General features: G+C 58.1%; 2 protein-coding genes across 2 annotated transcripts; both read left to right on the top strand.

Moving 5' to 3' along the window:
* Positions 1–815: 815 nt before the first annotated feature.
* CLDND2 (claudin domain containing 2) lies at positions 816–2,147 on the top strand (the record flags this gene model as incomplete). The annotated part of the gene is made up of 4 exons (XM_079800645.1): positions 816–984; positions 1,308–1,445; positions 1,704–1,823; positions 2,074–2,147. 4 exons carry the CDS (start codon positions 816–818, stop codon positions 2,145–2,147), a joined length of 501 nt encoding a protein of 166 aa, XP_079656771.1.
* Positions 2,148–3,111: 964 nt separating this feature from the next.
* On the top strand, positions 3,112–16,054 carry ETFB (electron transfer flavoprotein subunit beta). Its single transcript, XM_079800631.1, has 6 exons — positions 3,112–3,242; positions 10,459–10,617; positions 10,989–11,147; positions 13,068–13,130; positions 14,800–14,958; positions 15,843–16,054. The coding sequence occupies exons 1-6, from the start codon at positions 3,186–3,188 to the stop codon at positions 16,011–16,013; spliced, it is 768 nt and encodes a 255-aa protein (XP_079656757.1). The 5' UTR covers positions 3,112–3,185; the 3' UTR covers positions 16,014–16,054.
* Positions 16,055–16,501: the final 447 nt, after the last annotated feature.

The raw sequence follows: 16,501 nt of genomic DNA, 5'->3' as shown, positions 1-16,501 counted from the left end.
CCAGGAGCAGGTGAGGGCTCCAGCCCAAGGTTCGGGAGAGAGACCAGAGCTAGTGATGGAGTCTGGGATGGCCTCAGAGCATCGTGGCCACTGAAGCCGTTAGAGTGAGGAAGCTCGCCTGGGAGAAGGTGCAGGATGCAGGGAGCAGGAAGGGCAGGAGCCTGGGTGGGGGCCTGGGAGGCAGAGTCAGATCTGGGGATAGGAGTGATTATGGGTCAAGGGAAGAGAGGTTTTTAGGAGGATGTGGTCTACCGTGTCCTGGTCCTCAGGCTCCCCACAGACCTACCATCGGGCTTTGAGCTGTCACTTTGCTGGGTGGTTATCTCTTTAAATGGCCGCTGGGAGAGGGGGTTCTGGAACTCCTGCTGCCTCACAGAGCCTGACCCAGCCTCCCTTCCCCCACCCCTCTGCACCCTGCTTCTAGGAAGCCCTGGGGGCTGGCTGTGAGTCACACAAGTGGGGGTGTGTGGGGGTGTGGTGTGGAGAGCACCCTGGACAGGCCAAAGGGACATCCCACTGGGTGATGGAGGTCTCTGGAAGGCAGGGGGGTTCCTGATCATTGACTCCTGGGGGGAAGGTCTCACCGTCCCAGGCAGGGGTGCTGGGGGAAGGGCCTGCAGCATTGGGGGGGACCTGAAGGAGGGCACCTCCAGGTCCCCAGAAGCAGTGGTCCCAGGCAGGGGTGCTGGGGCAGCGGGCGGGGACATGGAGAGACATGTGGGAGGGGCTCTCAGGGAACCTGGAGGGGGCCTCGGGGTGGGAGGGGTGTTGGCCAATCCAGCGTGTGTGTGGCCCTCTGCAGCCGCCTCCCTGGCATGGGGGTGAAGCGGAGCCTTCAGTGCGGGGGCACCCTGCTGGGCCTCTTGGCCAACATCTCCACAGTGCTCTCCACGGCCACCAACTACTGGATCCGCTTCCCCACGGGACACAGCGGCCTGTGGCAGGATTGTACCCAGGGCGCCTGCTCTAACATGCCCTGCCAGTGTGAGGCCCAGGCCGCCCAGATGTTGTCAGCCCCTCAGCCCCCACTACACAGACAGCCCCAGCACCGACCACAGCTGGCCCCTCCCCTGACTCAACACCTGGGCACCCCCTGGGGGGGCCCCATCCCACCCCCTCCGCTCCAGCCTCAGATCTAGCTGCCCCTACGTGACCGAGGCCACCACCAACATGACAACTTCCCCTCGTGGCAACTTCCAAGTCCCCATCCAAACCCCCGACTCCGCTGCCAGCCCTGTGCCAGTGGGTGGGGGGCGGGCGGTGGCCAGGGGGCCGCCGCGCGGGGCTGAGGCGGCGGCTCTCCCCAGCCACGCTGGCGGTGACCGGGGCGTGCATGGTGCTGGGGGCCGCCTTCAGCCTCGTGGGCTTGGTGATGGCGCTGCGGATCCTGTATCAGGAGGGCAACCCGCGGGGCCGGACCACGAGCGCGGTCTTCTTCCTCTGCGGTGAGGCAGCATCGACTCAGAGCCTTGGAGAGGGAGCCAAGGAGAGGGGCTGGCGACCCCCAGGAGGGAACACAGCCAGAGAGGGCGGGGTCAGGGGCGGGGCCCGGAGGAGGTGGGCGAGGTCTTCTGGAGCGGAGAGGCCCAGGGGGGGCGTGGCCAGGGCGGTGGGCGCGATCTGGGTGGGGCCTGGGTGCAGCCCCCCTCCTCCCGTCCCCCCCCCCCCTAGTCCACGCTTATCTGGCGGGTGGGCGGGGCCAGGCCTCCTGCTGCTGATCGCTCTGACAGGCTACACCTTGAAGAACGCGTGGAAAAACGACGTCTTCTTCTCCTGGTCCTATTTTTCGGGGTGGCTGGCGGTACCGTTCTATATTCTCGCGGGTAACTTGGGCAGCGGGAAGGGGATGGAGGAGAATATCCGGGGGAACCCTCCTCCCCGCACCAGACTCCCCAGCCGTCCTTCCAGGAAATCCCACTCTCACGTCCCGGGAACTCCCCAACAGACTCCACTCCCGGCTTTCATAGACCCCCACAGAGATGCCCTAGGAGCCCCAAACCCCAGGCCCCTCCCGCCATCCGCCCCTGGACCCACCCCACCCCCCTCCACGCGCGCTCCCCTCCCTCCCGCCAGGCTTCTGCTTTCTGCTGGCGGACATGATCCTGCAGAGCACAGAGGCCATCGGCGGGTTCCCCGTGTGCTTGTGACCGCAGGCGGCCTGGGGCAGAATAAAGGAACAGCTTAGCGTCCGCCGCTGGCTCCGCCTGCCTTTCTTGGGGAAGTGAGGACTCGGGCACGGGCGACACGCACGCACGTGGGAACGTGACAGGACACGGGGCTCCATAGAGGTTCAGGGAGGGCATAAGGACATGAACCTAGAGGGAATGTGGAACCTATAGGACCTGGGGGACACGGCATGGAGACACGAACACGGAGCGGACAAAGGACACGGATGCGGCCGTCGCTGGTGTGGCTCAGTGGATAGAGCGGCGGCCTGCGCGGATTGATGGGTCCCAGGTTCGATTCCGGTCAAGGGCACGTACCTCGGTTGCGGGCTAGATCTCCAGCCCAGGGCAGGGTGCGTGCGGGAGGCAACCAAGCGAGGTGTCTCTCTCGCATCGATGTTTCTCTCTTCTCTGTCTCTCCCCCTGCCTCTCTCGGGTGAGGATTAACAAAACAAAACAAAACAAAACAAAACAAAACAAAACAAAACAAAAAACAAAAGGACATGGATGTGGAGGGCAACGGGGACCCGGGGCACATGGGGAGGATGTAGAGCAAACACGGGAGGATTCATGGGGGGTGGGGGCATCGGCTCGGGGTGGGCGTGGGGACACTGGCGCTGCGACTTTGCGAGGCGAGGAAGACCCAGGGAACTGGGGCAGGGGTAGATCGGAGGACGCTGCGGAAAGCTTGGAACGACTGGCGCCTTCCCTCCTCCGCTCCCTCCCCCGGGACCGACCTTTCCCCTAGTTCCCGGCCACGCCCCCTTCTCCGAGCCGGTGTCCCTTACCCTCCGGGTTCCGCCTCTCTCTCTGGAATCCGCTTCCCATTGGTCCTCAGCCGTTTGACACACCTCCCTCACTCCGGCCTTCCGATTGGTCCCTTGTTGGGGCGGAGGCGGGCACCGCAGAGTTGACTGGCTGGCGGCCCCGGCGCAGGCGCAGAGCAGGACGAGGAGGCGGGGCCTCAGGGCCTAGGGCCCGAGGGTGCGGCCTGACCCCGCAGGTGGCCGCGGCTGGAAGATGGCGGAGCTGCGCGCGCTGGTGGCTGTCAAGAGGGTCATCGACTTCGCCGTGAAGGTGACCGGGCCCCCCTCTCCCACCTCCCCGTGCCCCGCGGCCGTGTGCTTCCGGGGTCACGAGCGCACCTTGTATGGGGGGGTCTTCTCGTAACCTCTGATCTCTGCCCTCTCCTCCCCCCCCCCCCCAAACGTCAAAGTCACACCTGAGGGCAAAGATCCAGAGACTGAGGTTCTGACAGCCGATCGACCCTCCGGGGCTGTGACCCCGTTTCCTTTTCTCCGCTTCTGAACTCACTGCCTTAATAATTGCGTGCAGGGCGAGTTACCGCCTCTATTTCTGACCCGCTGGTGGAGTCCTGTTCCCTGTTTGACACACGGAGAAACTGAGGCACAGAGCGGTCACTGAGCCGGGAAGGGGCGGAGCCGAGATTCCCACCCAGGCCCGTCTGCTCCACACCCCAGCCAGTGCTCTGCACACAAGCCATGCTTTCCCCCGCCAGGCGGCATTGCAAACCCCACGGAGTACAGTATCACAGAGCAGGAATCGTGCTGCCATGGAGCTCAGACCAGGTGCCGAGGGAACCCAGATCTGTTCCACCTCCATAGCTGGAAAGGAGGGAGAAGTGCTCCTTGGAGTCGGAAGCCAGTCTGATAAGTTGGTGGGATGGCTCACATCCTCCATGAGGCGGTTTGGGGACCTCTCTGAGCGCCTGGCTCGTCCCCAGAGAGAAGCTGGTGTGGACAGAGGCGAATCAGACACACTGCCCCAGGCCACTGCCTTTCAGAACTTGTCCTAAACCAGACAAGGTGGTGACTGTGTCCCGCTGGCTGCCCCCCTACCCCCAGCAGACCCGGAGCCTGCCTCTGTGTCCCCAGCATCGCCCCGCACAGGATCTGGCGTGCTGGAGGCCTCGGGCGGGTGAAACGGGGGCCCCTGCCAGGTTGCGGTGTGTGTTGGGGAGGAGCCAGACCCCGGTGTGAAAACGTCAGTGATTATAACAGCTCACCTTTGGGGGACATTTACCTGTTCACCAGGCAGCGTTCTAAGTCCTTGGCTGAGATGAACCCATGTAGTCCTTTCAGCATCCTCTAGGCCAGCGGTTTTCAACCATGGTGCCTGGGCTCGCTGCTGTGCCGCCAGAACTTTTAAAAAGTGCAATACCTGACTATTTAGTCAGGGGCACTGACCCCATACCCCTTAGACTGTAAAAAAAAAAAAAAATGACAACAGCCAACACATCAACAGCTATCCAACGTGAATGAGTCCAAATTATACCAAATTTTTTTGTCAGATCGGCAAAAAGCATCATATATTTTGTGGTGTGCAGAATTTTAGTCGCTTATGCGTGCTGTGAGATGAAAACGATTGAAAATCGCTGCTCTAGATTTATTTACTTTAAAAATATTTTTATTTATTTCAGAGATGAAGGGAGAGGTAGAGAGAGATAGAAACATCAATGATTGAGAAAGGATCATTGATTGGTTGCCTTCTGCACACCCTACACTGGGGATCGAGCCCACAACCCGCGCATGTGCCCCTAATTGGAATTGAACCCGGTAGGGACCCTTTAGACCGCAGGCTGACGCTCTATCCACTGAACCAAACCAGCTAGGGCTCACTGCTCTAAATTTATCTATCTATCTATCTATCTATCTATCTATTTATTTATTTATAAATATATTTTTATTGATTTCAGAGAGGAAGGGAGAGGGAGAGAGAGATAGAAACATCAATGATGAGAGAGAATCATTGATCGGCTGCCTCCTGCACGCCCCCCACTAGGGATCAAGCCCATAACCCGGCCATGTGCCCTGGACCAGAATCAAACCCCGGACCCTTCAGTCTGCAGGCCGATGCTCTATCCACTGACCCAAACTAGCTAGGGCGGCTCTAGATTTATTAATCCCATTGGGCAGGTGAGAAAACTGAGGCCCATGAAGGTTCCGTTACTTGCCCGTTCGGCAGCGACTGGCAGTATTGAAACATAGGCAAGCTCTGCTCCAGCTGCCCGCCTCCCATCCCACTCACAGCCGCCCGACCTCCTGGCAGCTCTGGCAGAGGCGTGGGCCCCAGGCGTTTGGAGACTTGCTCCTCTCAGATTTCTGAGACTCGACTCTGCTGGTTCCCTCTGGCCTCCCACTGATCGTAGCCCCCCAGCCTCCCCCCGGCCCCCGCCCCGCTGGGCCTCTGACCCAGCTCCCAGCCCTGGTCCCTGGCCTGAGATGCCTGGAGCCGTATCTGTCTCCCCACCGGGCAGGCTCACGCTGAACTCAGCTGTGGGTCCCGGCATCGCCCAGCCTGGGGCCCTGCACGGGTGCCTCCGCTGTGTGTGCCCCGGGAGGGGAACTGGGCAGTGTCCTGGTATCCGCTCCTGAACTTTCCTGAAGTGTGGGTGCTGCCTGCCCCTCCCACAGTCCCGGGGCCCCCTCCATGGCATCCCGTCTCAGAGGGATGTGTCTATCAATGTCCCTTTCTGAACAAATACATGATTCCAACACTGGCAACAACCTAATCACCGGGCCAGAGACGGGCACCCCTCCTTCCCTCACCCCTTCCCCAGCCCATCAGCTCTCAGCCCCAACCCCCTGCCCCCTCCATCTCCCTCTTCTCCATCCTATTCCCTCTTCTCCATCCTCATGGGCACAGCAGTTGAGGCCTCACCTTCTCCCACCTGGACCCTTGCCCCAGCCTCCTTCCCAGCTCCTGTCTCTCCCCTCCAGCCCAGACCCCCCCAGCCTCAGGGGTCTCCTTACACCTGGAGCTGCCCCCGCCCCTCCAGTGGCCCAGCACCCTCAGGACAAAGTCCCACTCCTCAGCCTGGGGTTCAAGGCCCCTCGAGGTTCAGCCCTGGTCCCCTGTTCAGCCATCCACATCCCCCGGCCGCCTCTCACCCTTTGTGCTTTCCCAACACAGCAGGCTGCCTCCTGCCTTGGGCCTTCGTCCCTGCTGTGCCTTCTGCCTGGGCACCTTCCACTTCACCCTCCAACCTCTGCTTCTCGTGCCCCTGCCTTGTCCTGCCTCACTCCGACCTGCTGTACATCAGGGCTTAGTGAATTGGCACTGCCTCCTCCAGGGAGGCCCCCATCTCACCTCCTCAGTGATATTGTTATTATTGGTAGTAACAATAATAACAATATTATTGGGCTAGCACTCAGTGATATTGTTATTATTGGTAGTAATAGCGATGGAAGTTTATTTAGTCATTTATTCAAAGCATAACAAATGCTCTGCTCAGTGTGAATGTGGGTGTCTGTGTCTGTGTCACTGTCTCTGTGTCTGTGTCTCTGGCTGTGTGTGTCTATCTCCGTGTGTGTGTGTGTGTGTGTCACTGTCTCTATGCTGTGTGTTTGTCTCTGTGCTCTGTGTGAACGTGTCTCCGGCTGTCCATGTGTGGGTCTGTGTCTCTGTGTGTCTGTGGCTGTCTATGAGTGTGTCTGTCTCGTGTGTGTGTGTGTGTCTGTGTGTCTGTGTCTCCCTATGTGTGTATCTGTGTCTCTGTGTGTGTGTGTATCTGTGTGTCTCTGTGTGTGTGTGTGTGTGTCTCTGTGTATGTGCCGGTGTCTCTGGCTGTCTGTGTGTGTGTCTGTGTGTGTGAGTGTGTTTGTCTCTGTGTCTGTGTCTCTGTGTGTGTGTCTGTGTGTGTGTGAGTGTGTTTGTCTCTGTGTCTGTGTCTCTGTGTGTGTGTCTGTGTGTGTGAGTGTGTTTGTCTCTGTGTCTGTGTCTGTGTGTGTGTCTGTGTGTGTGTGTGTGTCTGTCTGTGTCTCTGTGAGTGTGTCTGTGTGTGTGTCTGAGTGTGTCTGTGTCTGTCTCTGTGTCTGTGTGTGTGTCTGTGTGTGTGTCTGTGTGTGTGTCTGTCTCTGTGTCTGTGTGTGTGTGTCTGAGTGTGTCTGTGTGTGTGTGTCTGAGTGTGTCTGTGTCTGTGTGTGTGTCTGTGTGTGTGTGTCTGTGTGTGTATGTCTGTGTCTCTGTGAGTGTGTCTGTGTCTGTGTGTGTGTGTGTCTGAGTGTGTCTGTGTCTGTGTGTGTGTCTCTGTGAGTGTATCTGTGTCTGTGTCTGTGTCTCTGTGAGTGTGTCTGTGTCTGTGTGTGTGTCTGTGTGTATCTGTGTGTCTCTGTGTCTGTGTGTCTGTGTGTGTGTGTGTGTGTGTGTGTATGTCTGTGTCTCTGTGAGTGTGTCTGTGTCTGTGTGTGTGTCTGTGTGTATCTGTGTGTCTCTGTGTCTGTGTGTCTGTGTGTGTGTGTGTGTGTGTGTGTATGTCTGTGTCTCTGTGTGTGTGTCTAGGCCCTGGGGTATTAATAGGCATTTGGCAGCCACTGACACCCACTCCTGGCCAAGGACACATGTCCATGAGGCTGATGACGCTTAACCTTTAGGGCTTTCAGGTCCAAGGAGAGCCTTGAGCATTTCTGTGTCCATGATTAGCTCTCCGTTCCCGTAAGGAGGACCCTCCAAAGAAAGGAAATTTGGGCCCCAAACCCGTTTCCATCTCTGGGCCTGACCCCGACCAGCCACGCCTTCTCTCGGTTCTGGAAGCACATGGCGTTGCCTCCTGCTCTCGGCATGGCGGGCACCTCCCTGACCCTCAGGTCACACGTGCCACCTCTTAGGGGCTGTGGGCCTTCGTCTGCCCCACACGGTGTCCTGCTGGCGGCCTCAGAGCGCGGACCGCTGCCTGGGCGCTTGGCTGCTGTCCTAGCCTGCTGGCTGCCGTCTCCCGTCTGGCGTGGGCTGTCCTGCTTGCTGCGTCCTGGTCCCTCTGAGCCCCCTGAAGCCCCAGCTCACGCCCAGTGACTCGCGTGGTGGAAGAGTCTGGAGGACAGAACCCAACAGAAGCCCTGAACCGGGCTCAGGAGGGGCTGTGGGCAGTCACTCGGTGGAAACCCGCTTGGAGCTTCTGCTTTCGTCTTGCGCTTCCCTCCCGGGCTTTAGAGATACGTGAGACGACGCCCCATGCGCCCTCATTTTTTTTCTCTCCCCCATATACACTTCCCTTTGCCCATCGCTACTCCCCTAATTTTACCTCCCTCTCCCGTTCCAGGGCCTCCAGGGAATTCTTTGTCCTCAGCACACACACTTCCGTCTGAATTTTTTCTTCTTTTTTTTTTTTTTCCGTCTGAATTTTTAAAAAAATATATTTTATTGATTTTTTACAGAGAGGAAGGGAGAGGGATAGAGAGTTAGAAACATCGATGAGAGAGAAACATCAATCAGCTGCCCCCTGCACACCTCCTACTGGGGATGTGCCCGCAACCAAGGTACATGCCCTTGATCGGAATCGAACCTGGAACCCTTGAATCCGCAGGCCGACGCTCTATCCACTGAGCCAACCCAGTTAAGGCCCTTTTTTTTCTTTAATGGTCCTAAGTGATCATTCCTTTTTTTTTTTTTTCTTAATTGATTTCAGAGAGGAAGGGAGAGGGATAGAGAGTTAGAAACATCGATGAGAGAGAAACATCGATCAGCTGCCTCTTGCACACCCCCTACAGGGGATGTGCCCACAACCAACGTACATGCCCTTGACTGGAATCGAACCTGGGACCCTTGAGTCCACAGGCTGACGCTCTATCCACTGAGCCAAACCAGCCAGGGCTAAAATGACTTTTTAAAAACGAGAGGATGGTGATAGAAAATGATAGTTGTCCGTTTTCTTTTTTTTTCCTCCTCATCCCGCATCTCTGCTTCTGCCGTGCCAGCGGGCGGGGCCGCCACACCCACCAGCCCCAGTGAGGACGGGGTAGGGAAGCAGTTAGAGTCCCGGTGTCCCCAGCGGGGCAGGGACCTGCTTGGGCCAGGCCTTTGGGGCAGCCGCCTGGGAGAAGAGGGGGAGGTCCCGGGCTGCATGGCACAGGCTCCCCAGCCGGGCCCCTTGGGCATCTGACCCGCTTCGTGAACACAGTGAGCCTAGAGCCCAGGCCAGCGTCCTCCCCGCTGTGCTCATGTCCCACCAGAACCCCAAGGGTGTCCTGCCGGACTCTTCCTTCTCACCCCACCAAGCTCTGCCTGCAAGGACCCTTCCGACCCATCCTCCTCTCCTCTCCACTGTCAAGGCCACTGAGCCACCGTCATCTCTTATTTCAATGGCTCACAGCCGCCCAGTGGTCTCCCCACTTCAGCGCTTGCCACTTTCCCAATTTTCTCCCTGGAGAACCCAGAGGCACCCTGGCGGTGTTGCTCAGTGGTTAGAGCACTGGCCCATGCATCGAAGGGTCATGGGTTCGATTCCCAGGTCGTGGGTTTGATTCCCCGTCAAGAGCACGTACATGGGTTGGCAGGTTTGATCCCCAACCCCAGTCAGGGCGTGTGCAGGAGGCAACTAATTGATGAGTCTCTCTCACATCAATGTTTCTCTCTCTCTCTCCCCCCCCCCTCCCTCCCTTCCACTCTCTCTAAAAAATTAATGGGAAAAATACCCTCTGGGGGGTTAACAAAAAGAAAGAGAGAGAGAAACCAGATGACCCGTGCAGCCCAGAGCCAGGCACACAGCTGGGCTCAGCGAGGACCTGCCCCGTGAGGAGAGGTTTGCCCCGCCCCGCCCCCACCTTTGCCTGTGTGGCAGCGCGGCCTTTGAAGCGGGTGCTTTCCAAACCAGATGGTGACCATGCGCTGATCATGGAATCCCTGTCGAGGGCTGGCATTCAGAGAAACAGAATAGCCCTGGCCACTGTGGTCAGTTGGTTGGGCGCCATCCTGTGTACTGAGAGGTCGCTGGTTCAATTCCTGGTCAGGACATAGGCCTGGGTTTTGGGCTCGATCCCTGGTAGCGGGTGTGCAGGAGGCACCTGATTGATGTTTCACTCTCTCATCGATGTTTCTCTCACTCTCCTCCCTTCCTCTCTCGCTAAAAGTCAATAAAAAAAAAAGAATAGAAAATGTCACGTATAGTGTATAGAGTAAAGGTAAGTATCGTCCATTGAACCTCACATTGCAGTGGATTTATATTTACATGTGAACACATGTGTGTACTTACAACACCCTTGGGGGTATCATCAAATGTGTTTCTCACTGTGGGTGATGCTATGACTGAGAAACAGTCTTTCAGGCCCAAGGAGCAGAGACGAGTCAGCTGTCCCGGTGTCTGGGAGAATCTGAGTGAGAGGGTGAGAGGGCGACCCTTCACCCGCCTGCGAATTCTAACCCTGTCTGTCCCTGGAGACCTGGGGCCCCGGACAAGGCCTTGCGCCTCTCCAGGCCCCTGTGTCCCCATCCAGCCTGTGCGAGGGTTGGTGCTGTGGCCCCGGCCCCTGACCCTGTCCCTTCCCCTCTGGCTGCACAGATCCGAGTGAAGCCTGACAAGACGGGTGTGGTCACCGATGGCGTGAAGCACTCCATGAACCCCTTCTGCGAGATCGCCGTGGAGGAGGCCGTGCGGCTCAAGGAGAAGAAGCTGGTGAAGGAGATCATTGCTGTCAGCTGCGGGCCCAGCCAGTGCCAGGTGCCAGGGCCCGGGAGGGTGCTCGGCCCGGACTCCTGGGTCTGAGGGAGGAGGGGGCTGGGGGTCTGGACCCCTGGGTCTGAGGGAGGAGGGGCTGGGGGCCTGGACCCCTGGGTCTGAGGGAGGAGGCGCTGGGGGCCTGGACTCCTGGGTCTGAAGGAGGAGGGGCTGGGGGCCTGGACGCCTGGGTCTGAGGGCGGAGGGGCTGGGGGCCTGGACTCCTGGTTCTGAGGGAAGAGGGGTGGGGGCCTGGACCCCTGGGTCTGAGGGAGGAGGGGCTGGGGCCTGGACCCCTGGGTCTGAGCGGCTGGGGATCAGACTCCTGGGTCCCCCTGGTGCTAGAAGCCAAGTCAAGCCCCTTCTCCTCCCAGGAGACCCTCCGCACTGCCCTGGCCATGGGCGCAGACCGAGGCATCCACGTGGAGGTGCCGGCTGCAGAGGCGGAACGCATGGGTCCCCTGCAGGTGGCCCGGGTCCTGGCCAAGCTGGCAGAGAAGGAGAAGGTGGGCCTGGTGCTGCTGGGCAAGCAGGTGGGTGTGCCAGCCCTCCCCCATCCCCCGTTGCCCTCCCTGCCTGGGAGTGGGGAGGCCTGAGGTGAGAGGCAGGTGACTCAGGCCTGGGTTCATGGGTCCCAGGCCGAGCAGCCTATGACTTTGCTATCCCTGCTCCAGAGTTTGAGCAGGAAGGGCAGGGTCACTGTGGGCCTCAGAAGGTCCCCTTAGGGTCCTATGAGGTAGGATTGGAACCCTGGAGGCCTGGGCCATGGCCCATGGGACAGAGCGGAGACAGACGTGCTGGAAGGACGGGGCCCGTAGGGAGGATGGGAGGGAGGAGGGAGGAGAGAGGATAAGAGGGAGGAGGGTGGGGCCGTGCACGGTTGACTTGGAGGGTGGGGCATCCACATGGGTTCTGACCGAGGCCTGGGCTTGAACAGAGACCTGAGGCCGTCGGAGGGCACCGGGAGCCTTGGGGGCTCTGTGAGCACAGAGGGAGGGCCCCGCTGTGGTGCAGAAAGACCCCGTGAGGAATGGCTTGGAAGGGGAGAGACTGTAGGCCAGGGGTTTGGGCTAACAGTGCTCTGGGGCTAGAATTCAACTAGAACCTTCCCCAGCACACGGCATCCCAGGACACCCAGGAGACCCTTCCTCGGGGTCGGCCTCCCCACCCCATCCCATCAGGACAGACCTGGTGGCTCACCTAGGGGAGGGGCCGAGGGGGGCCTTCGGAAGAGCCTGGGACAGACAGGAGCTGGACGGGAGATCATGAGGCTGAGAAGAAGGTCAGAGACAGTGAGGTGAGGTGAGACGGTCACAGAGACCCACGGGAGGCTCAGAGGTAGAGCTGGAGTCCCCGCGGGGGGAGACCAGCATTCCAAGGGGCCGGCTCAGCCTGGGGCGAGGGGAGACCGATGGGTCCAGTTAGGTCACTGGGTGTCCTGCCCAAGCCAGGCAGCCGAAAACACAGAGAGATGACAGCAAGGGAGTCAGAGTGCAAATTAGGAAACTGAGGCAGGGGGTCTAACCAGAAAAGAGGCCAAAAAGGCACGGTCTGGGTGGGGTGGTGGGGCGGGGGGGCTCAGGTGTCACACCAGCTCCCCTGGTAACAGGTGCTGGTGGCATGGCCTATTGAAGCTTCCTGCATCCGCTGGTGGGGCTCAGACTATAATGCCCTGCTTGTCCTGCGTGTCCGGGACAGCTCCCTGGGCCCGGGCCTCCTGCTGGGACCTGCTGGATGAACTGGCCAGGTCGCTCTTTGCTGTAGGTGGCAGAATCACAGCTCAGACCGGCTTAAGCCAAAAAGTGACCTTATTAGCTCATGTGAGGAGAGCTTCAGGCACAGCGTGATCCAGGGTCCACCTGTGCTCCAGACTCCGCTCCTCTGTCTTGGTTCACTCTCTGCGTCTCTGCCAACCCAGTGACCCCAGCAGAAACGAGAGCCTCTTTCCCAAGGGCTCCAGCGAAGCTCTCAGGGCTCACTCCCCATTGGTCCAGCTGGAGTCTTGCGTTCATCCCGGAGCCAATCACTGGAGTCAGGGACAGAATGTTCTCATTGGCCCAGATCCCATTCACTCAGCTCCCCAGTGTGGCCCGCCCAGGGCCTGGCTCACGGGAGGGTTCTGTGAATATTTAGGCGGGGCAAAGATTTGACCTTGGGGATACTGGGTGCCCCTGGATGAGTGACTGCCTGTCTCTGGGCCCAGTTGAGGGGATGGGATCAGCAAACTGTGGTCCATGGAGACGACAATTTGGTAAATAAAGTTGTATTGGAACGCCCGCACATCCATTCGTTTATACAGACACGCGCTGTCTATGGCTGCTCAGGCACTACAGCGGCGGAGCTGAGGCGCTGGGACAGAGACCACGGGATACTGCCGACCCCCGTTGCAGACACAGGCCCCGATAGCGCGTGAGAAGCCCCCTTGTCATACGGTCTTCTCTTTCCCCGCTCAGGCCATTGATGATGACTGTAACCAGACGGGGCAGATGACTGCTGGGTTTCTGGACTGGCCACAGGTGGGTGAGGCTGGAGTGGGAGCGCCTGCTGCGGGCCAGGCCTGGGGGCTCAGAACAAGGTCACCTGTCCCTGCCCTTCCAGGGCGAGGCAGACGAAAAGCAGGATAGCTGCCCCAGCGGGCAGGAAGGAGAGTGCCCCGCCGGGACACCTGGCCTCGTCTGCTCCTCAACCGCACCGGCTCGTCCCCGCCTCAGGGCCTTCGCGTGTGCTGTTCCCTCCGCCTGGAACATGGTCCCCTGAGATTATCCCAGGGCTTTTCACTCCCCCTGCAGTGGAGACCTCTCAGACATCACCTCTTCTGGAGGCCTTCCTGGCCCACCTCTACGAGATACTCATGCCCCTCCAAACTCCGGATTCCCCAGTCTCCGCCTCTGCCAGTCCAATTGAAATGCAAGCCACAGACGCAATTTAAAGTTTTTTCATAGCCACATTAAAAAAGGGCAAAGAAGCTGGCAAAATTAATTTTAATGATATTGTATTTAACCCATTATATCTTAAATGTCATTTCAACATGTAATCAATATAAAAAATATTGAACTATTTTGGATTCTTTTAAAAAACTTTTCCATTTCAATATTTTTATTTTACTTTTCTTTTTTTAAAATATATTTTATTGATTTTTTACAGAGAGGAAGAGAGAGGGATAGAGTTAGAAACATCGATGAGAGAGAAACATCGATCAGCTGCCTCTTGCACACCCCCTACTGGGGATGTGCCTGCAACCCAGGTACATGCCCTTGACCGTAATCAAACCTGGGACCCTTGAGTCCGCAGGCCGACGCTCTATCCACTGAGCCAGACCGGTTTCGGCATTATTTTACTTTTCAATTACAGTTTATATTTGGTATTATTTGTATTAGTTTCAAGTGTACAGCATAGTGGTTAGATAATCATATACTTTACAAAGTGACCCCCCTGATATTTCAAGTACCCACCTGACACTGTACATAATTATTACAATACTGGAGGCCCGGTGCATGAAATTCATGCACTGGAGGAGTGGGTCCCTCAGCCCGGCCTGCGCCCTCTTGCAGCCTGGGACCCCTCAGGGGATTGGGCCTAAGCCGGCAGTCAGACATCCCTCTCACAGTCCAGGGCTCTTGCAGTCCGGGACCCCTCACTCCTTACCGCCCACCTGCAATGGAAGCAGGAGAGGCTCCCACCACCGCCGCTGCACTCGCCAGCCATGAGCCCGGCTTCCCATGTTGAGCGTCTGGCCCCTGGTGGTCAGTGCACATCATAGTGATGGTTGTTCCACAGTTCGGTTGATTTGCATATTAGGGTTTTATTATATAGGATTGATTTCAGAGAGGAAAGGAGAGGGAGAGATAGAAACATTAATGGTGAGAGAGAATCAGTGATTGTTTGCCTCCTGCACGCTCCCTATTGGGTATTGAGCCTGCAACCCAGGCATGTGCCCTGACCGGAATCAAACAGGTGACTTCCGGTTCATGAGTTGATGCTCAACCACTGAGCCATGCCTGCTGCCCCCACCCGCCCCTCCCCCTGTATTTGAACTTGATGTCTGTAGATCACCTTGCAGGATGCTTCCTCTTCTGTTGTCATTCATTCTTGCCTCTGCTGCACTCCGCAGAGTAGCCAATGGAGGACTGCTCGGGGCCTGCCCTGAATTAATCTGCCCACTCCCCCTACGCTGTCTCTCCCCAGGGCACCTTTGCCTCCCAGTTGACGCTGGAAGGGGACAAGGTGAAGGTGGAGCGGGAGGTTGATGGAGGCCTGGAGACCGTGCGCCTGAAGATGCCTGCCGTGGTGACCGCCGACCTGCGGCTCAATGAGCCCCGATATGCCACGTTGCCAAACATCATGGTGAGCAGCTGGCAGATGGGTCACGGGGGCCTGGGGATGGGTGAGTGCTGTAGGCCCTGTGCCTCCCTGGTGTTCAGATGGGAGGAGACAGGATCCAAGGGACATGTCCTCCAAAGGAAGGGGTCACTGGCCATCTGGGCTAACAGAGAGGGTCCACGGGGCCATCTGTGCCGAGAATGAGAGCGCATGGGGCTGTTTGGCTAACAGGGAGGGCTTGCTGTTTACCTCAGCCAATGAAAGGCTTGATCAGACAATAAAGAGGGTTCCCCTTGTCATTACACCAATAGGAACAGTTCATTCTGGAATCCTAGCCAAATGAGAAGGGTTTATTGGGTCACCTTAGCGTGGAGAGTTCAGTGGGTCATCTTGGCTGGTAGGATGGGCTCAATGAGTCACCTCAGCCAATAGGGAGGGTTCAGTGGTCACCTCAGCCAATAGGGAGATTTCAGTGGTCACCTCAGCCAATAGTGAGGGTTCAGTGGGTCATCTCAGCCAGTAGGGAGCGTTCAATGGGTCATCTAATCCAATAAGATGGGTTCATTGAGTCATGTCAGCCAGTAGGGTGAGTTTGATGGATCAGTTTGGCCAAAAGTCCAATGAGTTATTACTGCCAGAGGATGAGTTTGCCAGTTCATTCGAGCCAGTGGAGGCTGTTGACTGAAGGAGAACTCCCGCAATAGGAGGGCTTCCCGGGTCATCCCAGGCAACAGGAGTCGTCTACACCAGGTGTGGCCCTGTAAGAGGTCACATGTGTCCTGGCCAGTGGGCAGGTCCAGAAGGGTCCAGCCAATGGGAGTCCTTCAGCGGATGTGGCACCCCTGGGGGCTGCAGGAGGGTGGGCAGGGGGCTCGGTGGCTTTGTGATCTGTGGCTTCCTGTACGTAGAAAGCCAAGAAGAAGAAGATTGAGGTGCTCAAGGCCGGGGACCTGGGCGTGGACCTGACCTCCAAGCTCACTGTGGTGAGTGTGGAGGACCCGCCCCAGCGCACGGCTGGCGTCAAGGTGGAGACCACGGAGGACCTGGTGGCCAAGCTGAAGGAGATCGGGCGGATTTGAGCCCCGTCCGTGAAACTTGGCAATAAAACTATGACTCTCGACGTCTGTCTCTGTTACCTCATTCCATGGACACCCATTCCTTGATTCATTCAACAAACATTTACTTAGTTTTCCTGTGTGCCAGGCCCTGTGCTGGGCAACGCCGGAGACCCAGGTGAGTCACGTCCAGTCCCTGCCCCTGAGAAGCTTCCATGTTGAAGGGGGATGGACGTGGGCAAAGGCAACCGTGAGGTGGGGTGCCGGGTGCTGTACGTGGAGGCACTGGGACCCACATGGGGCATCTGAGCAGGCCTGTGGGGTCAGAGACTTCCCAGTGTGGTGGCATCTAAGTTGAGTCTTGAAAGACAAATACCAGTGAGGTGGGGTGGGGGTAAGAGGGGCTTTCATCCGAGAGGTGTTTGCTGTGGGCTCCTGGGTGCCAGGCCCCTGCGGAGACTTGGGACACAAGAGGGAAGGAGGCCAGAAGCTCTGGTTCTGGTTGGGGAGAC

Source organism: Cnephaeus nilssonii (assembly GCF_951640355.1).
Source record: "Cnephaeus nilssonii genome assembly, chromosome: 20".
Taxonomy (NCBI): domain Eukaryota; kingdom Metazoa; phylum Chordata; class Mammalia; order Chiroptera; family Vespertilionidae; genus Cnephaeus; species Cnephaeus nilssonii.
This window is presented reverse-complemented; position numbering and strand designations above follow the sequence as displayed.